A 27,819-nucleotide genomic window follows, 5' to 3' on the forward strand; every position below is an offset into this window, starting at 1 on the left:
GAAGAATTTCCTCTTTCAAATTATATGTGTGAAAGTTCACCAGTATTTTCCTCGGTTTGCTTTTGTTCAAATTCCTCCTGTAAGGGTCTCTGTGCACCCTCTGTGTATCTTTTGTTAATTATTCTTCCGTCCGTGTCCCTTTTAATCCTTCTTTTAACAAATGCACCACAAAAGACTTGGGGCCAGATGTAGGTGGCCATTTACCGATCAGTAACGGCCGATTTCGGCCGTTACCGACCGGTAAATGGGTTTTCGGTATGTAGGGGGCCTGATTTTACAGAATCTGTAAATTTACCGATTCGGTAAATTTACCGATTCTGTAAAATACCGAATCTGTATTTTTACCGATTCGGTAAATCCCAGATGTAGGTGGGACTCTTCTGAGTCACAAAGGCCCTACAAATTCGGTATTTTACCACACAATCCAATTGGGTGTTAAAATACCGAATTCAGGTGTGCATGCACATGTGTGCATGCACACCTAGCCATGTGACAGACAGACATGCCCTTAGGGCATGTCTGTGTGCCACATGGCGCACATGCCTATTTTTGGTGTGCCAGAGGGTGTCAAAGTGACACCCCCTGCACCCTTGCAAAATTCGGTATTTACCGATTCGGTAATTACCGATTCGGTATTTCCCATTGATTCCTATGGGCTTCACAGCCCATAGGAATCAATAGGGAATACCGAATTCTAACGATTCGGTATTTCAACATCTGGAAATACCTACATCTCCCCCCTTCATATTTACCGACTCTTAAATACCGAATCGGTAAAATTCGGTATTTAAGAGTCGGTAAATATGAATTACCTACATCTGGCCCTTGATGTCTTCGCTTCTGCTCCCTCTGGGATCTTTAAAATCCGCAGATTACACCGCCTTTGATTGTTTTCTAACGATTCAATTTTTTCTTTCAATAATCTAAGGTCGGTAATTTCCCTTGTGTTAGCTTTTGTTTGAGATGTTAGTTCTTTCACTTCCACTTCCAACTGTGCGGTCCTGGTGGTCACCTCATCCAACTTCCTTCCCAAGTTATCGCAAACCTACCTGATCTCCTTCTGGTTCTGCTCTGATATTTCAAATCTGCTTCGTACTTCGGTCGTTAGTAACTAAATTAACTCTACTATTGATTTATATTATCTTGTGATACAGTAGATGACGCAGACTGAGACTGTAGTAGATGTTGAGAGTGAGACTGCGGATCCGGCACCGACAGCAACGGCAGAGGTAGGGACTGTGCGAGCGCCAGGGGCTGAGATAGAGGCGGAGGCTGCGATTGTAGCTCAGGGTGCTGCATCCGATGGGGCTGTATCAAAGGTAATGAGTGAGATTGGTCTCCTTCCTGCATGCCTCCTGATTGCATTGTATCTCCCCCTCCAATACTAGTGGTCACCATTTGTTTCCCTACTGTTTCTGCTCCTTCTTGGTTTAAGATCTGAGGCGACACAACCTGCTGTGGTGATGTTCCCTGCGGTATCAGGGGCTGACACTGGCTCAATTGTAGGTCCATTATTTCAGAAGTATCCCCCTCTCCAACTCCTGCTTGTCCTCGTTCTCTTTTTATGGCCACCCTTTCTTGAGATTCTTGAGATTCTGAAATCTCCGCCAAAATCTGGTACTTATTAGCACTTAAAATATTTTCCTCTTTTGAGGCTACTTTGGGAGAGGCTAACGTTGGATTTTTTAACAGTACTGTTTTTGGAACTACCTTAAAAAAGGTTCTAAGCGACGGGGTTATCTTAAGGTTAGAGGCTTGAGACTCTCCTTTCTGTGTCCTACGATTTTTCTTTTATGGGGTCTTATTTTTGGGGTTCACCCACTTTCTGGGGTCATTACCACCCATCTCTGTAAGTGAGGTTGTTGCCTTTCCTATTTCACTTGGGTTGTGTGATAGTGGCTGCCCCCCACATACGACCACCCCCTTTGCCACTTCTCAAGTGATATCTTGTCTGCAGGGGTTTTACCACTCCTACCTCCCCTACAGAAAAAAAGCCAGCTGCTGACTGGACCTCCCCCTCTTCACCTCTCTTTGTTTGAGGCCCGACACCCTTTTTACTGTAGAGCTTAAAACTGATTTCTTGCCTCCCAAATTTTCTCCGCCTGTTTTCACTGCACACCCCTCTCTCCACCTGCTCTCTTCACATGCAGCGCCCCTCTTCTCCCTCACCTCCTCCGTCCCCCTGAATCAGTACTGCCTCTACTCACTTTTAAACTCTCTTTTTGCAGCCCTCCGTGGCTCACTCTCCGAGTTAATGCCCTGCGGCCCCTGCCAAGTTCTCGAGCCACACAGGCCCTGAATCGCAGGTTTTGTAGTATCCACTTTCGATTTTCGTTTTAGCCCGCCATCTCAGTATCAATATCGCCACTATCGCCTCTCCAGCCGTGCTGCCGTGCTTCCTCGTAGCTATCCTCTGCCTCCAAATGCCACCAAGACCAAACTAGCAGTTCCAAGAGCTCAGCTAGCAAGGTATGCCAAACTCGATTGCTCTTCACTCGCGGCGTTCTCCCTGCCCGCACCGCATCTCAGGCTCTCAATTTACCGATCACGGTAAGTTTACCCGATTTATGCCGCGTTGCCAGGATTTTATCACACGCTGATTTTCCCCAAATGCTCACGTAACCTTAGCGCCCTCCCTTCCCCGAAAACTGCCGTTATTCTTGCTTCTCCTTCATGGGAGCCTCCGCGACCGTGCTCTAAGTGGCCGCCATGTTCCCCAACTCAAAAACTCTTCCTCATGCACCCACCTCTTGATTCCAGCACACTTAACTGCAGTGGTACTAACCAGAATATCTTGTCAAGGTTTTTGCCAACGAGGCACTAGACAATTTCTTCTCCTGTGAACCTTTATCCGAACCCAATCTCCAGGGACTAGATCATGAGCTGGATGTTTCTCTTTCATTTGTGATTCGGTTCCCACCTGATGGAACACAGAAGTTACTACGTCAGACAGATTTTTGCAGTAATCCAGTATGATATCATCATTTATGCTCAACAGTTTATCAACTGGTACAAATGCTTGTCTCATTACTCTTCCCATCAAAATCTCATGGGGACTTAATCCTGTTCTTTTGGCAGGAGTACTCCTTAGGGTCATTAGAACAAGTGGCAGTGCATCGGGCCATTTTAGTCCTGTGGCCAAACACATTTTTGCAATTCTGTTTTTTATTGTTCCATTTACTTGTTCAACCACCCCTGAAGCTTCTGGTCTGTAAGCACAGTGCAACTTTTGACGAATGTCCAGTGCTTCACAAATCATTTGCATTAGTTCATTGTGAAAGTGAGATCCACGATCTGTTTCAATTGTTACTGGGAAACCGTAACATGGTATTACCTCTCGTAACAGGAGTTTGGCAACAGCCACTCCATCATTCCTCCTAGTGGGGAATGCTTCAACCCATCGTGAAAATAAACAAATGATCACAAGTACATACCTAAGTCTGTTACATGGTGGAAGTTCAATGAAATCTAACTGCATTCTTGTGAAAGGACCTCCCTCCCGTCCTATGGTTCCCAAACTCACAACAGTTTTTCTTCTTGGGTTCAGTTGCTGACACACAAGGCATCTCTGACAAAGGCTCTCGGCAATCATCCTAAACTTAGGATTGTACCATGTCTGTCTAAACATTCGAATCATGGCGTCTCTTCCAATATGGGCTTGACCATGATACATTCGGGCCATATTTGAGATCATGTTATCAGGCATTACTGGTCTTTCATCTTTGTAAACCCAGATTTCACCCTCTTGTCTTTGTCTACATCCTGCCTTTAACCAGTTATCCTTTTCTTCTTCACTAGCCTCTTCCTGCATTTGTTTTACCTCCTGCCATGTCTCCACTACTGTGGTTAGCATCAAAGGACTTGAAACATGTTCAGTTTGCCTATCCCGATTAATAGATGCAAGATTTTGGCACAGTATTTTGCAATTGAATCCACATATTTGTTACCACGAGTGATATAATCATCTTGTTTATGGGCTGCGCATTTTACGACAGCTATCTTATCTGGCAATTGAATGGCATCAATTAACATTTTCACAAATTCAGCATTTGTAATGGGGGATCCTGCCAAAGTCATATAACCTCTTTGGGACCACAGTTGTCCATAATCATGGACAATCCCAAATCCATACTGACTGTCACTATGGTAATCCTTATTTATTTTCCCAACTCACATGCTTGAATCAGAGCAATCAATTCGGCAATTTGAGCTGAACTGATTCCTTTCAGACAAGATGCTTCCAAGACATCTGCTACTGTACAAACAGCATACGCAGCACTCAGTACACCTTCATCTGTCGTTAGACATGATCCATCAACAAACATCACATAATCAGATTAAGGTAAAGGTACATCTTTGATATCAGGTCTTGGTTTAGTGCAGTATTCTAGAACATCCAAACATTTGTGATCCACTTCATCTCTTACTTTCACATTCATGAAATCAGGTAATAATGTAGATGGATTCACATTTACACATCTTGAAATTGTAACGTTGTCTGCACCTAGAATTGTCTTCTCATATTTTGTCATTCTATTATTGGTAAGGTATTGTGTCGTGGTTCTAGTGAGGAGAATTTCCACCGAATGAGGTACATACACTCTCAAAGGAAATCCCATCACTATACCTTCACTTTGTTCAATACTCATACTTGTAGCAGCTACTGCTTTTAAACATCCTTGCAACAGGATCTAAAACAGCAGAAAAGTATGCAATTGGCTTTCTCAGTTTTCCATGCCTCTGTATTAAAACTGACAATGCACATCCTTATCTCTCACTGCAGTATAGTTCAAACTCTTTTTCATAATCTGGCATTCCCAAAGCTGGTGCTTCACATAGACTTGTTTTTAGCTGCTCAAAAGCTTCCAGTTCTGCCTTATTCAGTATTATTGGGTCTTTTACATCTGCTTTTGTCAATCGCTGTAGGGGTTTAGCTATTAGTGAAAATTCACTAATCCAATGTCGACAGTATCCAACCATTCCAAGAAACATTCTCACCTGTCTGTGTGTTTTTGGAGGTTTCATTCCTTGTATCATTTTTATTCTTTCTAAGGTGACTTGTCTGATTCCCTTAGCAATCTTGTGGCCCAAATATTGTACTTCTTTCTGACAAAATTGTAACTTTGATGGTGACACTTTATGTCCTTCATCTGCCAGATGATTTAACAATGTAACAGTGTCTAAAACACATGCGTCTTTTGTTTTTGACGCCAGTAATAAACCATCAATGTACTGTACAAAAACTGACTCTCCTGGTAGACTTACATTTTCTAATGATTTCTTTAACAATTGATTAAAGATTGAGGGACTTTCAGTATGCCCCTGAGGAATTCGGCACCATGCCAAAATACCGTCTCTGAATTGGAACGCAAATATTGGTTGGCTTTCAGGGTGTAATGGAACCGTGAAGAATGCATTACATAGATCAATGACAGTATACCATTCTGCACAATGTGGAATTTGATATAAATTCCTGCTGGGTTTGGCACAATTGGACAACCTGGAACAACTATCCTATTTACTTTTCTCATGTCCTGTACTATTCTGAACGCTCCGTTAGGCTTTTTCAATCCTATTATTGGCGAATTACAAGGACTGCTTTCTATTTCTCTCAAAATACCTTGCTCAATCATCTTTTCTATTACTGGTGTTATTTCTTCAATTGTTTCAGCTGTCATTTTGTACTGAGGAATATTTGGATAACGTATTCCTTCTTTCACAGAAACTTTCACAGGATCTACGTTTTTCATCAATCCAATATCTTCTCCTGTGACAATTCGTCAGGTATTTTCTCTCGATCAAACACGGGAAACATACTATTCTTTTCTGCTTCAATTAGTGTCATTGTCATTTTATACAAACTATCTTCATCTGGAGTTTGAAGCTCAATGCCATCTGGTGAGCAATAAATGGCAATGTTCATTTTACACAGTATACCCCTTTCAAGAAGATTTACAGGACTACTGTCACACACTGGAAATTTCAAAGTTATGCATAGATTTATAATTTCTATTTCAGTTGGTTTTGTTAAGGACGTTTTAATCTGCTGATTAGCTACACTTACAACATGAATATGTTCACCCAAGAGAGGAAGATTTTGAATTTCCACTGATCTAACAGTATAACGGGTAGCACCTGTGTCCACTAGGAAAGTCACATCTACATCATTCACCTTCCCATTCACATATGGACCAGACTGATCTACCTCTAGAGTAACGCCAAGCACGCACTCTTCTCCCCCTCTCAGGCACCGTCAGAAACTGTCATCCGATTCACTTCCGTCTTCTTTCATCCAATATTGCGGACTCACATGCGTTCTGTTATTTCTTGTTACCTGATCTCCTGCGCAGAATCCTGTCTCCGTATTGTATCTCTGTAGGTTTACATTGTGAGGAAGTGGAGGTTGTGGCACCTGACACTGTTGATTACCTACCTGTTGCTGTGACGATGGCTGCTGAATTATCTCATTCTGCACCTGCGAATTCATTGATGTTTTTTCTGGATTAACTTTCGGTGGATACTTACACTCTTTCCTCCAATGTCCCATCCTACCGCAATTATGACATGGATATTTCTTTTTTAATTCTTCTATATTTCCAGTTAATTTTGGCTTACTAAAATTTCCTTTTTCTCTATTTTGATTCCCTTCTGTAATTTTATTTTCTAATTGAGCCCACATAGCTTTCTCTTTGAGTTTTCTTTGTTTTACTTCAATTTCATCACTACAGTATTTTGCATGTCTTAGGACTTAATCCACAGAACAAGACTGGCATCCCATTAGATTATGCTTAATCATATCACCTATTTCTGGTCTCAATCCAAACACAAAACGGTATACAAAATGACTCGTATCCTTTTCATTAAAATTCCTCATATCCACTATACTGTTTAAACACTAATAACAGTCTTTTATAAAATGCGCGAACTGACTCCTTGGCTTCTTGTATTGTCCTGTCTATTTTTACCCAATCTGTTTCTTTTGGTGGAATTTTATTTTTCAGAAACACTATCACTTGCTCATATTTTCACATTACTTCAGGTCCAGGAACACCTGTCACTTTATCTCGTGGATATTCTTCTTTTGGCCAGTTCACGGTAATCTTACACTCTGACCATAGATCGGCTGGTACTACTATGTCAAATAACCCATCTAAGTCTTCCCACAAAACTTTTGAAACTTTCACAAATCGATCTACTTGCCTATACCACTCTACTGGCTTCTCTCTCAATCTGGGAAAGTCATTTGTGAATGATAAAATATCTTGTCTACTCCAAGGCACATGTACATATCCTCCTCCGGGTATTTCTCTCATAGGAAATTCTTTTACCACTTCTTCGCTTTCTCTTACCAGAAACGCTACAGTAGATTTGTCACTGCTTTTCTCTCTTTTCTTTGTCCAAATCATTTTTCACTTATCAATGTCTCCCCATTTTCTCAATGCCATACCAAAGGGGATGATGGATGGAGCGCTTGAGCAAATCAAACACTCACCCCCAGTCAACTGATCTGGTTTTAATCCATCTCCATTCTTTAGCTCACTCCACCACCCCAGTTCAGACATGGCCATATGCAAATCAGTCTGACCCCGTGCCTCATGGGAACAGTCCAGCTGAACTGCCAAGCCATGTCTTCCCTGGACAGGAAACAAGCATCCTGGGACCAGTTTTTGATTCATAATCCTCATCAGCCAGGTTATCTTGAATCCAGTGGCAGAGTGAGCAAGGGACCCACGTCTGGGCCTATCCTGCCAACTTAGGGCGAACAAAGCGATACCAAAGGGGATGATGGACGGAGCGCTTGAGCAAATCAAACACTCACCCCCAGTCAACTGATCTGGGTTTTAATCCATCTCCATTCTTTAGCTCACTCCACCACCCCAGTTCAGACATGGCCATATGCAAATCAGTCTGAGCCCGTGCATCATGGGAACAGTCCAGCTGAACTGCCAAGCCATGTCTTCCCTGGACAGGAAACAAGCATCCTGGGACCGGTTTCGGATTCATAATCCTCATCAGCCAGGTTATCTTGAATCCAGTGGCAGAGTGAGCAAGGGACCCACGTCTGGGCCTATCCTGCCAACCTAGGGCGAACAAAGCGATACCAAAGAGGATGATAAACGGAGCGCTTGAGCAAATCAAACACTCACCCCCAGTCAACTGATCTGGGTTTAATCCATCACCATTCTTTAGCTCACTCCACCACCCCAGTTCAGATATGGTCATATGCAAATCAGTCTGACCTTGTGCCTCATGGGAACAGTCCAGCCCGAAGTGCCAAGCCATGTCTTCCCTGGACCGGAAACAAGCAGCCTGGGACCCGTTTCGGATTCATAATCCTCATCAGCCAGGCTATCTTGAATCCAGTGGCAGAGTGAGCAAGGGACCCACGTCTGGGCATACCCCGCCAACTTAGGGCGAACAAAGCGATACCAAAGGGGATGATGGACGGGGCGCTTGAGCAAATCAAACACTCACCCCCAGTCAACTGATCTGGGTTTAATCAGGCACCATTCTTTAGCTCACTCCACCACCCCAGTTCAGACATGGCCATATGCAAATCAGTCGGACCTTGTGCCTCATGGGAACAGTCCAGCCCGAACTGCCAAGCCATGTCTTCCCTGGACCGGAAACAAGCATACTGGAACAAGTTTCGGATTCATAATCTTCATCAGCCAGGCTATCTTGAATCCAGTGGCAGAGTGAGCAAGGGACTCACGTCTGGGCATACTCCGCCAATTTAGGGCGAACAAAGCGATCCCAAAGGGGATGATGGACGGAGCGCTTGAGCAAATCAAACACTCACCCCCAGTCAACTGATCTGGGTTTAATCCATCACCATTCTTTAGCTCACTCCACTAGCCCAGTTCAGACATGGCCATATGCAAATCAATCTGACCCTGTGCCTCATGGGAATAGTCCAGCTCAAACTGCCAAGCCATGTCTTCCCTGGATATGAAACAAGCATACTGGAACCAGTTTCGGATTCATAATCCTCATCAGCCAGGCTATCTTGACTCCAGTGGCAGAGTGAGCAAGGGACCCACGTCTGGGCATACCCCGCCAACGTAGGGCGAACAAAGCGATACCAAAGGGGATGGTGGACGGAGCGCTTGAGCAAATCAAACACTCACCCCCAATCAACTGATCTGGGTTTAATCCATCACCATTCTTTAGCTCACTCCACCACCCCAGTTCAGACATGACCATATGCAAATCAGTCTGACCCTGTGCCTCATGGGAACAGTCCAGTTCGGGCTGGACTGTTCCCATGGGGCACAGGTTCAAGACTGATTTGCATATGGCTGGGTTCAAACTGGAATGGCATGGTGAGCACAAAAACAATGGATTTAGACCTAGATCTCTGTACTGGGGCGAATGTATGACATTGTTCTGCATTCTGTCCATCAACTGTTGTTTTTGCATTTGTCACTCCGAGTGGGACGGCTTATGCTCAGACGTGAGTCCCGCGCTCTCCATGCCACTGGAATCAAGCTATCCTGGCTGATGAGGGCTGAAAGTCCGAAACCGGTCCTAGGATGTTTCCAGTCCAGGGAGGCCCTGGCTTGGCAGTTCGGGCTGGACTGTTCCCATGGAGCACAGGGTCAAGACTGATTTGCATATGGCTGGGTTCAAACTGGAATGGCATGGTGAGCAAAAAAACTATGGATTTATGCCCAGATCTCTGTACTGGGGTGAATGTATGACATTGGTCTGCATTCTGTCCATCAACTGTTGTTTTCCCATTTTCTCAATAGCGCAATTAATTCTTTTATTTGAGTAATTCTTCCTGCTGTATTCATGTTTTCTAAATCTTTGACTGTAAAGTCCACTCTGTAAGGTTTCTGCAATACTTTATATTTTGTAAAATCTACATCCATTTCACTTGCTAAGCTTTCAAACCGATCATTCATGCTTTTGTTTTTCCAAGTAATACTCTTACACATAAATGTGATCTCATCATCCTGATAATTTTTCAATATATCTGTACCAATTGTTCCAATTATTCATTCTTCCATATCAATTTTTAATCTTGCTACATCTAACAATTTTGGTTCAGTTTCTTTCAGTTTTAAAGTTTTGATCCAATCACTTAGTTCCTGTTCTGTTGGCCCTACTTGAGTTTGTTTTAAATCAATTTTCTCTACAATTTTCTCTGGAGTTATAGAACCAGATTGCGCTCTTGTTGGAAATTTATACGGGAGACTCTGATTAAAAGTCAAATCTGGTGCTGTCATTTGATTAGTACGTTTAATTTCTGACAAGTCTGGGTAAACCTTTTCTTTTACTTTTTGTAAACTCTGATTTAAAGGAATAGTTAAAGATGGCTCTTTTATTTTCTGATTTTCAAACACTGGAATTACAGGACCTATTGCTGCTGGAACAGTTACGGCTTCTATATTTTTAGTAAGCTCCTGTATCTTTTCAGTTAATTCTTTTGTTGAATGTATATATTCAAAAGTACTCTGTTGTGCTTCAACTTGTTTTTCTATTCTATTTCCAATCCTCTCTGTTCCATTCCCTTGTTTAGGTGTCCCAATATATCTAGTTCCTATTAATGGAACATCCGAATCATATCTCATTTCTACTCTTTCCGGGACATCTCTGAAGTTTGAAAATCGTTTTGGAGTTTCTGCTATTCTATCCTCCATCTGTGAAGCACTTGGAGCTGTACCCATAGAATTTGCTTGGTATGGCGGTGGTCTCCTATTTAGGATCTCCTCCAACACTGCATCCTCGGACCCACAATCCTCATAACTTCTTTTTCCTGCTTCTATATTATTCCTTTTTTCTGTACATTTTTGCCCTTTTTCCTCATCCATCAATCTAACCGGATACAGTCCATCGCACATGTTAGCATTTCTCCACCTTCGCATTAAAGTCTCATGCATTTCTCTCCAAAATCCACAACCTTTATTTCTTGGTCCTAGGAAATCTCCAAACCTTTCCTGCTCTATATCATGCATTTTATCTTCCCACACAGCTAAAGCTTCAAATTGAGTTGGTCTAGGTCTTGGTTCAAGCTTCATCATCTTGTCTCTCAAATTTCTTAACACCGCTGACTGAAAGATCCTTCTTCTGGGAAAGCTAATACTCCATCATTTTTGGTATATATTGCCCAATTTTCTAACCATATACATGTATGGTAGCCATATTTTGTCATCATGTATGATGCAGGCGTTTTCGGTAGAGGACTTACTTTTTCCTCTCTTGTTTCAAATACTTTATCCTTTTTAAACACACTTTTAAATTTTTGAAGCCATGAAGATTTCTCTTTCTCCATTCCGTAATAAAATTCCATTTTGCTATTAATCTCCTGTCTCTACAAAAGATCGCGCACTCTTCTGTAAACTGCTTCGTAACACTAGCCTATCGCAGTGCAGTTCACACTATCGCACAAATTAGAACAAGATACGTTTTAGTAGTGCTCAACCAATTATTTTGCTGCTTTTGCTGATGCACCAATCAGCCCTTACTCTGTCTTGGTCACACGGATCAATCCCAGCGCGACACCTTTGATGTCAGCCCTGCTCCGGTTTCTGCAGCTTCGACTGACCCCTCCTTTACCAAATTTATCGGTACACCGTATTTACACTTTTATACAGCAAAATCAGTTAGTAACTACATAAAACAACTCCATTGGTCTGTTTCGCTAAAAAGCAAAAGGATAGTTCTTCAATCACACAAGAATTCTGTATTTCCAGTAGACAGCACTTACCTCTTCTCTACCACAGAATTTTACTTTCGCCGATAAAGTAGCACTTCCCTCTATCTTACCCTTCTCTCAAGCTTAGGTTAAACTTTATTACTCTCTCAGGGTAGATTTTTGCCAGAATACGCAATGATCCCTATGCTCAAACCCAAGATTTCACAGGTTGCCCTCGCTATACATTCCCCACTTTTACACGTAAAGGTCCCTAAACTTGTAACATACGACAATGTCACCACTTTGAAACAGACTATGGGATGTGCGACTTCACTTGCCACACTTCCTCTCCCCGCAGACAGTGTGACCATCTTCCCACTCTTTCCGGAAGCCTTTTCCAGACTACATATAACGTAATACAAACTCAACAAACGTTAGTCCAAATTTTATGTACATCTAAATTCTATATATTCTGCTCTACACATCATGTATCCTAGTTAACCTATAGCAACCAATGCTCTGCTACCAAGATTTACTGATGCAGCGCGGCTCCAAAAATTATTCAGAAACCATCACCTTAACTCACGGAGCTATTCACTAATTTCTCACAAATGGGCCCATAACTTTTACCATTCATTCATTCACACATTTATTCTGCTCCGAGGATTCAGTGAAGTCTAAAAGGAGAGCCACGGGGCTATAGCGGAATGTCTAAACTTAAAATGGATACATTATTTACACCTGCAGTTTTAATTTTAATACCATGCTTTTCTCTAAAGGAAAAAATTTAAAACACCCCACTATTCATTTTCGATGGATCAGCTAGTAATAGTTAACTAAAGGACAACAAGACCTGCTTAATTCTCCATTTATTTAATTTTTATTTAGAAAATAAATCTCCTAGCATAATCTCCATGTTCTATTTGAAAGAATAATTCAATAATACATTAATAATCCTGAATGAAAGGTGAAATTCAAAATATTCATTTATTAGCATTACAGTTTAGAAAATAAGTAAGGACTATATTACCAAGATGGAGAGACGCAGACACCAGCAATAAGACAGAATAGTTCCCAAAGAACATCTCTCGATCTCTCTCGATGTTCCCCTCTCATTGGACTTCACACCCATTCAAAAGAAAAATTGCGCAGAGCGACAGCATCTCGGGGTGCAAAGATTAGGTCAAAAAGCAAGCTCCCTTCAAAGTCCCAAAAATCCTCTTATATACCCTTTTTCACTAACTTATCTATCTAAATTCGTAACTCTTATGTCCTAGAATGTCCGTGATTGGTCAATTTAGAGTTGGATGAGCATCGCTTTACTGTTCAATTTATGCGGAGTCATCATTATGACAGAAAAAATAATGGTGCTATTGTTCAAATTTAACTTCCTCCGAAGTGTCCTTTAAATTGTTATTCGGTGTCCCATTCCCACGAGTCAACTTGCTGACTTCAACAAACTTGGCATGTACTCTATGTTGCAGGCCGCGCTGTCCTTGACCGATACTGCTCAGGCACAGGCAGCTCGCGCTTTCAGTTGGCGCATGCGTACTCAGACCGCCACCTCGGAGTAATAGTCAGCTTCCATCTTTCTTTTAGTCACATAGGCGTCAATTTAGGAACTATTACAGAAACAAACACAAATAAACGTAAATTTACAAAATAAAGCCTTTCTGTTTACCTCCCCTTTTCTAATAATATCCCAGTTAGTATTTACTTAGCTTTAACCTCTTGGCTGCTTGAGTTCTTCTTCTGCTGTGCTGGACCACAATACAAACGGGTGTGGTCATGATGAGCTCAACTCGTCATGAGCACACGAGAGGTGTACCTCATGACGAGCTGAGCTTGTCATGAGCACCGAAGGGGTTAAGCAACACATATGCGTGAATTTACTTACCAATCTTCATGATTTATGCCACAAATAAACAGACAAAAGCACATTCATGCTATTTTCAGTTAGATTACAACTAATGCGTACCCTTTATGACACAATATACGACAAATTAGTAAATTATGCTTGGCAATTTCATGCAGAATAATATCCCACGTGTATTTGTGTGTGTGCATTCTATTCTATGTTGGTTAATTTCAAAACCACACGTTTAGTACATATTATTGTTATGTTATAAAGGGGTATACAAACATTTTTGTTTCCACCTTACTCCATCACTTGTCATGGGCCGCAGAATAGGTATTGGATTCATCGGAACAGATTTTATTAATTTTGGTGCATCAACGTTTTGAACAGTATTTGTTGCCTGATTAAACTGTGTCTTGCCTTCAATTATCTGAGGCAATGAAACATGCGATAGGTGTCGAGAAGTGCTAAGACTCTGGCATCAGTTCTGCCCACTATCCAGTGACCATGATTCATGGAGCGATCTGCATAAGGAGGTAGGAACTATGTGATACCAGATGGAACTGCATTATGGTGTTCAAGCCAAAGTCTTATTCTTACTAGATGCAAGAGAGGAAATCCTCTACTCCAAAGAACTTTAAGTATGCTGAGTTACGTTTTCCTTTGCTCATTCTGTTTCTGTTTGTCCATGTTTAGCTCCCTTCTAAGATGAAAATTTTAAAGTAATTATTTATACTAGTTTGATAACGACTTGTTGGATCGAACTAGGATATAATGTAATGTGTTGGCGCTATTGAAAGGAAAAAATATAGAACTTGATGCAGCAATAGTTGAAACTACATACACTACGATCAAAGGAGCTAAAGGTGTAATTTATGCCCTTATTGTGGGTTAAATCTCAGGTGTGTACCTTTAGTAAGATGTCTCTTGATTGCTGAGCATGCGTAGGGCTAAAGAGTGTATAAGACACCTGCTACACATGCATAATACTATATGACTTGGTTTAGGGGTCTTTTGAGACTAGTATATGCCTGTGAAGGAGTATCGAATAGTCCCCTTCTGATATAGTTACGGATGACCTCAAATGTGACTGCTTTCTTTAGGTATTGTCCAAGTAATTGGCCTCAGTTTGCAGTAGAGGAATGCAGGCCCCCATCTCTGCTGCTCTATGTGTAGAACTGATTGGAGCTGCGCATGTCTTTGGGAGTACTGGAGTTTTGTGAGCAATCCAGATAGCACTGCAGATACGGCTTTTGGGTTGGGACTGTTATGAGTGTGAACTCCTGTACATGTTTGATTGGATGAGTGCCTGTAGTATTAGGGCTTTGGATAACTTAAAGGCATATGCTAGGTAAAAAATGTATGGTAAAGGCACTGCATGTTAATTACCGAATTGTACAGGCTATTTCCCTTGCATAACCGGAACAAGACTATTCATGTATATTTTCCTTCTTCTCCTACGTGTGAGAACCCGAGGAGATCGGCCATTAGGACAGTCCAACGGAGCTGGGCTTTGGCCCTGTATCCCACTGGATTGGGAGAGGATGACTGGTAATCATACTGGAGTGTCCTAACCTGCAACAAGTCCTTGAGGGAAGAAGGGACAGAAACGTCTGGTATTCAGGGGTGGAAGAGGTCCGCTGGCAACTGTTCCTTAGCCACCAGCAATCAGATTCCCCAGAGCAATCCTAGTCCCATGCCATTATTGCGTAGTTGGACTGCGCTAGAGATGAGGTGTAGTTGCATGGAGCCCCGATCCACTTCCACCCTAAGAAGCAGTGTGTAGATGATGTATAGCATGTCACCACTTTTACTACTAGCAACCCGGTGAGTAAGTTCGGTTCTACCCCTGGACACAGAGATGGATCTTGCCTTTGTCCCTGTCACCCAAAGTGAGGTGTAAAATTAAAACAATTTTCAGACCGGGGCTTCATCATTAGATGTGCCTTAACAGGAGGCGAGAGGTAGGGGTGGGTGGCACACCCTCTTACAAGATCCTATCAATCTGCTCTCCACCGCACTAGACGAGGAAATTAAGACCTAAAGAGGCTTCTTGGGAGGATGGAGAGAAATCAATCTCCAGCTGGCAGCAGCAGAGGCCATTGCAATGTGAGCCTCATTGCAAAATTTATTTTTCTGTAAATTGTATTCATGTATTCGGAAAAAGTATATTCGCCCATTACTGTTAAAATATAACTTTGTCCAGTGCAGTCCTGCCCTCTTTTTCCTCCAAATGCTCCCTAATCCGTATACCAACTATTGTGTACCATCGTACTTATATTCGGCTCTATCAAAAAGGAGGTTAGTGAGGCATTAGATTGTTTAAAGGAAAAAACATTAACTAATATTTAATAATAACTGATTGGCAGGAGACTAATTCGATAACTATTTTAAAATGTTTTTTATAACTTACATATTTTCGCTATTACAATGTATTTTACTAATTTAATTGGTATTGTTTACAAAGGGCACGGTTAGCACTATAATTACTATGCACTTTATGAGCTACTAATAAGCTAGTCTGAATAACTTAATGAACGGTATTACTATCCTAATTGGTTCTTGCCTGTACATTTCTGTGACGGTTTAATTATACTATTTATGATGTATCTTTCTTATATATCTTGAATAATGTATTATCTGTATACCTTTATGACCTTATCAATTAAGATCGAATATAGTTACTAACCAACCAACGAACCACTTCCACCCTAAGAAGCAGTGTGTAGATGATGTATAGCATGTCACCACTTTTACTATTAGCAACCCTTTGAATAAGTTAGGTTCTACCCCTGGACACAGAGATGGCTCTTGCCTGTGTCCCTGTCACACAAAGTTAGGTGTAAAGTTACAATTTTTTTCAGACAGGGGCTTCATCATTAGATGTGCCTTAACAGGAGGCGAGAGGTAGGGGTGGGCGGCACACCGTCTTACAAGATCCTATCAATCCGCTCTCCACCGCACTAGACGAGGAAATTAAGACCTAAAGAGGCTTCTTGGGAGGATGGAGAGAAATCAATCTTCAGATGGCAGCAGCAGATGCCATTTCAATGTGAGCCTCATTGTAGGGGTACGTGACGGCAACTAGGGCTAATGTACACAGGTTACAGAAGACTTTCCCTAGATGAGTCAGACCTATCCAAGGGATTTGGCGGTGAGAATGGTGTTGGTCTCTTTCCTGAAACTTGTCTTTGATTATTCCCCTCAAACTAGTAAAAAGCCTTGTGCAGGTCCCTCTGTATATGGGAAGCCGCTAGCTATGATAAAGGGTGCGCCACTCAGCCTATTGAGATGTTTTATTCAGCTGGACCCAGTACAGACTCAGATGTATATACTCTGAAATGTGGGCACCACCTTCACTCAGACACATGTGAAAATTCTTCATATTACTACTTGTGTGTCTTCCTTCTTTGGTAATGTCTCGCCGAAACACTCTCGGTATTAGATATCCAATAGTGTTTTGGTTGATTTGGGATAAGGTCTTCGATGTACATTTAGGAGTTTCTTGCCTGTGATTTCCATCTGCTGCTCTGGCTACTATTGTGGTGCCTTTTTGAGCTTGCATGCAGTATCATGCGGTTGAGTGCCTTCTGTTCAGCCCTCACTTACCTCTTTATCTTTCCTTAGGCTTTGAGATGGAGAAGGTGCCGGAGAACCTGGACGCTGTGGTGATCGGCAGCGGCATAGGTGGCCTGGCAGCCGCCGCCATGCTGGCCAAAGCTGGGAAGCGAGTCCTGGTGGTGGAGCAGCTGGCAAAGACTGGAGGCTGCTGCCACACCTTCAATGAACAGGGCTACGAGTTTGATGTGGGTGAGTATGACCACATCCCAAGAGTAGTTCTGACCAGTGGCTTCCTTAGCCCCGTAGACCATTCAGAGCCTTTTGTGACTCGTAGACTTTCTAAACTCAGTGATTGGTGAAACTGGCAACCAATAGTCCGTAAACATGCTCCTCATGCTTGCTGTGTTGTACTTCGGTCTTAAAGCAAATTGACTATAACCTGCAAAGGTCTGTGGGCCTGATTTTTGTGCTGCAATGCACATGCAATTTAAGCAGAGATGTGGGTAAAAGTACAGAATGCATATATTTGTTTACACACCTAAGACAACAAACCTAAAATATGATGCAGCACATAGTCCACAATTCCAGTTATTTACAACCGGTTCAAGGAGCAGCACAATGCCTTAGTTCAGTGAAACCAGAGCTCCTGCCCCTTGGTTCCGATTCACAAATACATTTGCACACCGACTGACGTTTAACTTGGGGTAACTTAAAAATCGACCTGAGAGATTAAAGCCATCAATTCGGATTCCCAGAATCTGGGCTGTAAAATTCACCCCTTGCAAACGTAATTTCCTCGTACCCAAACTCCTGCATGACCGTGGACCGTTGCATTTGCAAAATTTACGGCTAAAGGCAGACTTAAGAGCATTCCAGGGAAATCTTACAGCCAAATCGGGCACAGTCCCACAGACTTGTAGGTTTGTGGAGATTCACATATACTCAGTCAGTAGCCTAGGAAGGGGGGGGGGGTGCCCTGGGTGTCATCATTGAGGGTGGTGACAAAATGGCAAAAATGTATTTTTGAAAAAAAAAATGACACTTGCAACTGTAAGTATCTTATTTTTCCTAATTTCTTTAATAATTTCAATGCGGGGGGGAGGGGGGGGGGATTTTCTGCCCGGGTACCACCTGACCTTGCTACGCTTCTTCTTCTACCTTTCTCCTCCGCCATTTTAGCGACCTCTGACATCTCCCCGCTCTGTCCTAGAGACCTTTCTATTGTCTCTCCTGTTGCCTCTGACACACTCCTCGCTGTCTTAATCGTTACTATCTGCTTCCGTCTCTCGTTTGTCTCACTTTCCTGCCCTCCTCTGTCCCTCCCCTGGTGCTGTGATTGTATCCCCCCTCCGACTGCATCCCCCCTCCGACCCCACTTAATGGAACTCTGCTTTTCTGTATATAGAGATAACTCTAATCACTAGTATATGCAGTAGACCTTTGTACTATCTACCATTCCTATGTGACTCTTAGAGTATATCCATGTGTATCCCTTCCCTATGTATATAGAGATAACTCTAACCACTAGTATATGCTGTAGACCGTTGTGCTCTCCACCATTCCTATGTGACTCTTAGAGTATATACATGTGTATCCCTTCCCTATGTATATAGAGATAACTCTAATCACTAGTATATGTAGTAGACCTTTGTACTATCTACCATTCCTATGTGACTCTTAGAGTATATCCAGTCCTATCCCCTCCCTATGTATATAGAGATAACTCTAATCACTAGTATATGCAGTAGACCTTTGTACTATCTACCATTCCTATGTGACTCTTAGAGTATATCCATTTGTATCTCCTCCTTGTGTGACTTTACATCTCGTACATTTGCAAATTTTTCTGTTTGTATCCTCTATGTAATGCATGTAATCCTAAGTCCTTATGTTTTTCAACTGGTTCTTATGTAAAGCGCTCTGACACCTTTGGGTAAAGTTCGCGCTATATAAAATTGCATAAATAAAGGAAAATACGCCACTGCGTCTGGAGCATCGGGGCAGAAGGGGCTTCAAAGTATGGTAGTAAGGTAGAGCACAAGGAGTAGTGCAGTCCAACTTGGAAGGAAGCAGCAAACATGTTCCACTGGACTACAGTAGAGTGCACAGTGCAGCAGATGGTGGACTCAAGGTAAAATTGGAGCACCTCTTTTTCCACCCGATTTTTGGTCTATGATTCTTTTGTTTTTTGATCCTGGTATTTTGGGCCAGGTTAACTAGTGTATATGCCTCTGATGTGCTGAGAAAAATGCATCATGGAAAGGCAGCTTGGGAGGAAGTGCACAGGGCACCCAAACCTCAAAAAGAATGGAAGTGCAAAGAAAACCTCCTTCAGATGGAAGCTGATGGGCAAGGCGGCAAAGATAGGAAGGCATGTCAGACAATTAGTGAATATGGAATCGGAGGTACATGTGATGATGGGGTTGTGGAACATGGACCTAGTATGTCAAGAGTAACCACGAGATGGCCAGTGGGCTGCTTGATGACATTAGTATAGGCTACCGAGGTGTTTGACTTGGAGTGGTCAACAGGAGATCACTTCGAAGTAGGGAGCTGAATGGCCCAGGAACCAGCTGTGATACCACCCACCATGGAATGATTGTGGCTTCTACGATAGTGCTACCACAGATGCAGGGCCAGTGATGGACAGGTTGACAAAGGATCCGTGGATGAGCAGCAAGGCAGGGTTGAGAGAACAGTGAGCTACAGGCTGCTGAGAGTGCAGCCGAGGGACAAGAAGCAGTTGGTGGAGGACCACGCATGAGATGGGAGAAAAGCTAGAGATTAAAGGACACAATGCCATAAAGCAGTTGGAATGTGGGTATGGAGGCTTGTATGAAGTCTTGGAGCATGATGGGATGTGCGAAGGTCTGTGGAGATGGAGGGGGTTAGGGAGAAGAAACCGCAGCAGTAGCCGTACATATTGAGTAAGAGGGTAGACAAACTGGGAATGGAGCTGAGCCAAGTTCTGCTTTCTGACAGCTACTGGTTCACTGTAAGATTTTCATCTACTTGGTTTTTAAATTCAAGGGCTTCCAGAAGGCTGTATTCAGGGGCAGGCTAGGAATACAGAGGGCGAACGTCCTTGACGAAATGCGACGGTAGGAGTCGCCCACCCTTGAACAGACCATGAGGTGTGGGGTCTCTCCGAGCTAGGTAAAATTACCTTGAGACTTTCAAGGAGAGGTAAGTCCCATTCCTAATTCTTTTATATTATCATTTAGAATAGTATAGGGGTTCTTAGATAATCCCTGATGAATGCCTGAGACCAAGCTAGGCTATCCAAGGGCAGAAACATGTTGGCACTATTGTGATGTAATTGTAATTGCATTTATATAGCGCTTACTACCTCTGACGAGGCGTCGAAGCGCTTTTTCGGCGATTAGCACGCTACTCCGGTACCCATAGAGGATTAGTGTTGAATTAGTATAGGGAAACATGCAAGTACATTTTAAGCGGTGGATAAGTTAGTCAGTTATTTGAATTCGGAATGATAGCAGAAGGATAGAGGAGGAAAAAAGGTTTGTATTTATATAGCGCTTGTTACCCCTGATGGGGTGTTAAAGCACACTACTCCGGAAGCCCATAAAGGATTAGTGATGAATTAGTATGGTGAAATATGAAAGTAATTTCAGTGGTGGATATTAGTCAGTTATTTGGATTGAGAAGGATAGCAGAGGGATAAAAGGGGAAGAAGGGTTTGCATTCATATAGCACTTGTTACCCCTTATGGGTGTTGAAGCGCTTTTCTGGCGAGTAGCACGCTACTCCGGAACCCATAAAGGATTAGTGTTGAAAATTAGTATAGTGAAATATGAAGTAATTTGAGTAGTGGATATGTTCAGTTATTTGGGTAGAGGAGGGTAGGTGGCGGGATAGAAGAGGGAAAGAGGTTTGTATTTATATAGCACTTGCTACCTCTGATGGGGTTTTGAAGCGCGAGTAGCACGCTACTCTGCAACCCATAAGGATTAGTGTTGAATTAGTATGGTGAAACATGAAAGTAATTTTAGTGGTTGATATGTTAGTCAGTTATTTGGATTGACACGGGTTGGGGCGGGGTAGAAAAGGGAAAAAGGTTTGTATTTATGTAGCACTTGTAAGTGTTGAGACGCTTTATTGGCGATTAGTACGCAATTCTGGAACCCATAAAGTATTAGTGGTGAATTAGTATAGTGGAATTTGAGAAGTGAACATGTTAGTCTGTTATTTTGATTGAAAAGGATAGTGGAGGGATAAATGAGTGAAGGAATATTTTTTTTTAGGTCACAGCAGTAGGAGGAGGCTTTTGGATGAATAAGGAGTTTTGGAGGGGAGGAGTCAGAGGGAAGAGTTTAGAAAGGTTTGTATTTAACAGGGACGGTGAACTGCAACACTACTTACTTTCTTCTGAGATGGATGTAAAGCTCTCCGAAACAGGGGTGAACAATGCGAATATGGTTCAGATGTGTAATATGTACTGATGCAATTTTGTTGGAAAACGAATAAAACTTTTTTAAAAAAAGAATAAAGGTTTGTTTTAGGGGATCTGTATAGTTAAAGAGGTGTCAGATGATGCAAGGAGGGGTAGAGTAGGAGAGAGTCTAGAAAGGGTTATTTTGGGGATCAAAGTAATGGTATGGGGTTTGCGATAAATGAGAGAGTGGATGTAGAGGATATATTGATAGATGTATAGGGTGAGAGATAGGGTAGTGCATTGGAAAGAGTAGTAGAAAGAAGTTTGAGATGTGTCAGAAGGTTTGGCTAGAAGATATATTGAGAGAAGTATAGGCTGAGAAATAGGTAGTGCATTGGAAAGGCTAAATTAGAAGAAAGTGATAAATATATAGATCCATAAGTACATTGACAGTATATAGATACATAAAGGAGTTAAGTATATGTAGATTAAAGATATTGATAGAGGCACAGGATGAGAAATAGGGTAGTGCATTGGATATGATTTTTCAGGAGAAAAGTAACAGACACACAGATCCAAGTACATGGAAGGTACATAGATGCACAGTGGAAGTAAGTACATGTAGACCAAAGATGTGTTTTATTTATTTATTTTTCTCAACAAGATAATTATTCTATATGTCTATACAAAACAATACACAAATGATAGGTACATATCTATAGTGAAACCAAATGCTTACATACAGAGGGATATACTGTAAATTTCTGTTTGCGTATGGTGCTTATGTGGGGAAGAGCTCAATCTTGAGTAGTTTTCTGAAAATAAGGTGGTGGTCGGTGGATCTTATGTTGGGGGGTAAAGAGTTCCATAGTTTGGCTGCTTGAACAGAGAAGGATGTGCCACCCATGGTTTTTTTCTTGTATCTTGGGAGTTTGAGGCGAGATGCTGTAGAGGTACGTAATGGTCATGGTACCCCATAATATCCTCCGAGTATTAATTTTAGTATTTTTGTAGCTACCCAGGGTACCACCGAATAAAGGACTCTTTGTGGTTTACCCAGAGGTATTGTCAGCTGAATGAACTGGATCCTAGGTAATTATTCAGAGTAATTAATTTCTAAGAACTCCCTCAAGATAGTTTCACTTGTGGTCGAGTCTGCTCTGGTAGTACTACCTTACCAGTGTGGGGTGAGGTGGCCTATAATGATGCATGCCACATTACGTGGGTGAGGCCACCTAATCCAATCTCTGAAAATTGCCCAGATCTAGAGCTGGAAAGTAGTACAGGTAGACAAAATCGTTGAATTAGGCATGAACAACTCTTGGGTGCTTATCTGATGGACTACCACATTAAATTTGTGATGTGATCTATTCCTGGAGGCAGACACAGCGTCTACTTAGCCTCTTTTTCTCTCTTTTGTGATCAGGAATTTCAAATTCAAGCCCAAATATTTGTGGACAAAGCAATGGCAATTGGACGTTCACTGGCATGTACTCTCCTTGAGTTGTTCAATACGTTTTTTGTGTGGGTACTGAAAGTGAAAGTGGGGCAGGGTGCTACAAAACCTTGATGATTCCTTTACTTGTGGGGAGAGCAGAAGTCTGCAATGAATGCAGGAGACCTGCATTGGAATGGAGGGTGCAGGAGTTTGGGTTAGCATTGGCTCTGGCAAACACTAAAAGGTCAACTATGATGGTACATATTTTGGGAATCAATATGGATTAAATTGCCACTGGGTCTCATTTACCAGCAGAGCAATCCAAGACTGAAGTTGATGCCACCAGATATTGTACACAGGAGGAAATGTGAGTGGAATAAACTGCAGTTACTCATAGGTTATCTGAATTCTCAGTGCAGAGTAGTGGCCCCCTTCAATGCATTCAGCAGGCAGATGGTGTTTGCCATGTCAGGTGTTACAAAACAGCTTTGTAGGGTTAGAATTTGGGACAGAATGAGTCCGGACTTCCGGAATTTACTTTTAATTTCGAAGGTGTGTAATGGAGTAACGGTATGACTTCAAAATGAGTCAGCCACTTGCATGTCCGGGATATTTCCATTTTGTCTGGATCTAGGGGTTTTGGCTTTAATTGAAAGACTGTTTGGTCCACAGAGCACTGGCCAATTGACTTTCAGAGGCGACACAATATTGCCTCCCCTGAGTTTTTCCCTGTGGTACTGGCAGTGCGACATCGAGGGGGAAAGATTAATAACAGGAAGATGATGATTGTTGTTGACAAGACAGTGGTTGGGGTGATCAACGGAATGGCTGCCACTGACTGGTGGGTGCTGATTTTGCTGAGATAATAGTAACTGTGCTGCCTGCAGTGGTTCCAAGCAAAAGATATTCCAGTCCTGAGTGTCTGGCGGACTTCTGGTTCACAGTAGTCAATATTTTGTGAGTTAGCGCAAATGTGGAATTCCAAGGCACACCAGTGCGGGACGATGAGAGGGTCGTGAGCCTTGCTGAAGGCTCACTTGCCCTGTTCACAAGAGTATCTTATCAGGTGTGGGAGGCTTTTGTGAAGACTGGGGCTTTGAGGAGGTGCAGTACACTGTCCACTTTTAAGACGGGAGAAAAGATGTGGTTATTTTTGCTATAGCATTGATTGAGAATGAACTGCCGACGGTAATGATTTCAGGAAAAATGACAGTCCAAGCATTTTGTGAAAAGTGCTTTTAGGGATCTAACCCACGAGGAGGGGAGTTTGTGGTGCATATCCTGGAAGAGTGGGTAAGGGAGAAGGGTAGGAGTGGGACGGGTTAATTATTCTCACACTTGGTGCCATGCTACAAGCTTGTAGTGCTAACTGTTTTATTTGTTGGAAGGACAGCATCATCTGAAGATTTGTAGGAAGGAGGTTTGAGTATGTGGCCATCCTGTTGTGAAGTGGGTTTGTGAACATGAAGGTAGGCAAAACTTCAGGTACCGTTAGTACTGGTGAGGAGAAGATGTTCGTTTATTGGCATAGGCAAGGGGCAGGTGTAACCAACACTGGGGGAAAGGAGGGGAAGAAGCCTGAAGCCAGGCACAGTCCTCATGCATGCAGGGAGAATGGGCTAGTGCAGCTGTCAGGTCTGGAGCTGATTAAGATGATCAAAGAGATCTGAAGGTGTCTTGGAAAAGTGGGGAGGAGCAGAGATGTGCTGACATTACTGCTGCCCAGAAGGATTTGATGCGGCAAAGAAGCCATCAACTTCGGTTTAAACAGGCGTGCAAAGAGGCAAATAGGAAAGTACTTTGTGTCATTATGGCACAAGCCTTAGGCATAATGAGACACAGGGACATTATTTACAAGGGTCTAGGACTAGTTCAACACAAGGGTGTCCATTTATCACTTTTAGGGAACAGATTGTACATGGTAAAGTCTAGTGTTGGATAACTGGTGGAAGAGGGTCCTAGAGTGAGGTGGAACATAAAGAACATCTAATGTGAGGGTCTGTGTGGGGGACATTGGGAGGAAACACATGATAAAGAGCACAAAAAGGAGAACAGATGTCAGGTGCGAGCAGGCTGGCAGGATTTCAGGGATTTAATCTGGAATAAGGAAAGATTAAATAAATAAATAATACCCTATTTTTGACTAGACATATATCATAACAGATAGCTCAATAAATAAGAGTCAAGATTCGAGGTAGTAGAAGTTTTGCAGGTTTAATACAGCATAAGGACAGGAACAGGACGACCTGCATAGGAATAGGATGGCAGGGCCCAGCAGCTGCTGGGGCTGGATCTGGGATGAGCGCGCTGACTTTTAATAACAATACATGAACATATATACATAACGCAAACACATAGCATTACATTGCCGTAGGCGTAGCAGTGGGTGGAGCAGAAGGCGTGACGCGTAGCAGTCGCGAAAGATAAGGGGGGAAAAGAGGTGTAACTGGGCGTATACATAGACATGTGGTGCAGACGTAACAGAATATGTCATTAATGGGGCGGAAACATTGGAGGGGCTACCTGGGGAGCCGGGACCTCTAACCTGATGGTGCGCGCAAACTGGCAATGACGTATCACTAGGAGAAGCTGGGGGCTATGAACTCTGTGCTAGGAGCAGAGACTGAAGTCTGGAGAGTCAGGGCGACATGTACCTAAACAGTATCTAGTATCTGATGTTTAGAGAACATGTTGATATAAACTATAAGTCAAGAGGGGAAAGGCTAACTTGATTCTAAGACTGGACCATGCATTATTCTACATGTAGTGCGTGATGAAGAATATTAAATGACTATTAAATGCAGTATTTCTCTAACGTGGAGACGTGAAGGCTAGACAATGACGGAAACTATTGATGCAGTTCAGTAGCTTAGGAATGCAGAGAAGGAGGGCTGAACTGATAACTGGAACTATAACATATTCTTGGCAGACTCAGAGACTGAGCCAGGCTGGGCCGGGCACTGCGAGGCAGGAAGTAAGTGAAGGGTCGAGGATACAGGTGGGGGCTGTATCGCTCCTCAGCGAGGCTTCAGGAGACAGGAGCTGAATCTGGTGTCCGGGCCCTTTTGAGGCCTAGAAACGGGGACTTTATAATGGAATAACGTGCACACTGAGAAACGTGGCAACGTAGCTTTACATAGGCCTGATATTCGTAGTATTCACGAGGACTGGAAACTGGCATACTAGAGGTGGACACAATTGTAATTGCGTCATTAATCGGACATGGGGAGTGCATATGCATATTTAATCATGCACACATAACATATGATGGATGACACGTAGGGACACAGAACATGGCAAAATTTACTTTTCCACATTCCCTCCTTGTCACTACGTTTCCATCAGGAAACATCAATATTCATGATACCATCTATCATTTCATACAGTATCATTTGCTCGTCTCGAATTATCCTGGAACGGGATTTAGAACGGGGCTTGGGACTAGGAATACAAGAGGTAGCACACATGCCGCAAATCGCAGGGCCACATTGTATACAGAGGCAGCAGCTGAATATGATCGCTACTGCAGATACCTAGAAAGGACAGGACTTTCCATCCCCAGGCAGAAATTATATTCCAGAACCAACCGGACCATGTCCAGGTGCCTGGATCTTGGTGTATCAGATGGGCAATTTTATGAAGTCTGGTTATAGCTGAATAAACAGACGGCGCGTTATTTGGAATGAAAATGCAGCAACTAGATCCGATGACTCTACAGGCCCCGCCCCTATCGGCCAGTATGACGTCAAGGACGAGACGATTCTGTAAAACGACAAATCTCATAGCAGATTGCTCTTCGGTTAAGTTACCTAGAGCGGAGGCAGTCTCATCTACTACAGCTTCAAGGGTTCTTGTTAACCTACGGATTAGCTTACTATTTACAACTGTACCTAAATAAGGGAAAACACCTTTATCAATATCAATGAATTGTTCTGCAGCAGTTTCAGTATAGTCGACAATCGGGAGATTTCTCTTGTGTCTAGTATGTACTAGGTAGGAATTCCTATGGTAGTCAGGTGGGGCTAGGAAAACAGGTGGCAGTAGGAAGGCAATGTAACAGGTTCCCTCCCAATCGAGGGGCAGACGAACATATGCAGTTTGACCACAAATAAAATAAGAATGACGTGAGGCTTTAAAAATAGATATCCCACTGTCACTATACTTGACAATAGTAGTACAATCACTATGTCCTACATGTACAGAACCATAATTACGAACACATAATTCGCCTTTGACTGGTAATACTGAAATAGCAGGTGAGTCTGGAGTAGTATCAGACTGAACATTCAGGACCATAAAATTCGACGAATAGTTACCTAAATTGTACACTTCATTTTCTAGATCTAAACCTGTTCGGTGAGGGAGACCTTGCTCGTCTGGAAAACATGTATTGTTAAGAAAAGACATATCTGTTGAGGATGACGTTAACGTGGACCATGCTCCACACGAACCATTATGTGAAAAAGGATAAGGAAAAAGTGGCAGAACTCCCTTCGGCATCTGGAAAGGGGGGAGTCGACCACACACCCAACAATTAGTGGCATTGCTGGTCTGGTGTGAGTAATGCAACATGCGGATAAAAGTATTGTTACGCATAGCGAGGCGGTAGGACAGCTCGTGAGGAGGCAGATCACTAAACGTGTGCTCTACTGTAGCATTAGCAGACTTATTTACATGTGAAACTGGGAAACATAGGTAAAATGCATAACTGGTACAGGAAATCATAAGGCTGGAAAATAATATGAAACATAGAAAAACGATACATCGGATTGAGTTTTGACTAACTCTCTCACTATGGGGGTCTATTTTATACATGTCAGAAACAGTCTAACCGTTTCACCTAGGGGAGGACTTAGACAATCAAACTGGCTGACTTAATTTACTAGACCGTAGTTTCTGTTTATACTCCTGCTGTGGAGTTT

General features: G+C 42.6%; 1 protein-coding gene across 1 annotated transcript in view; it reads left to right on the forward strand.

Annotated features, from left to right (window-relative positions):
• Positions 1 to 27,819, forward strand: part of LOC144791919 (all-trans-retinol 13,14-reductase-like) — a 282,571-nt gene that overhangs the window by 137,776 nt on the left and 116,976 nt on the right. Inside the window, exon 2 of the mRNA XM_078666732.1 lies at positions 17,130 to 17,312. Coding sequence (XP_078522858.1) covers positions 17,130 to 17,312 — 183 coding nt within the window. The remainder of the gene's footprint in view (positions 1 to 17,129; positions 17,313 to 27,819) is intronic.

Source organism: Lissotriton helveticus, chromosome 11 (assembly GCF_964261635.1).
Source record: "Lissotriton helveticus chromosome 11, aLisHel1.1, whole genome shotgun sequence".
NCBI classification, from domain to species: Eukaryota; Metazoa; Chordata; class Amphibia; order Caudata; family Salamandridae; genus Lissotriton; species Lissotriton helveticus.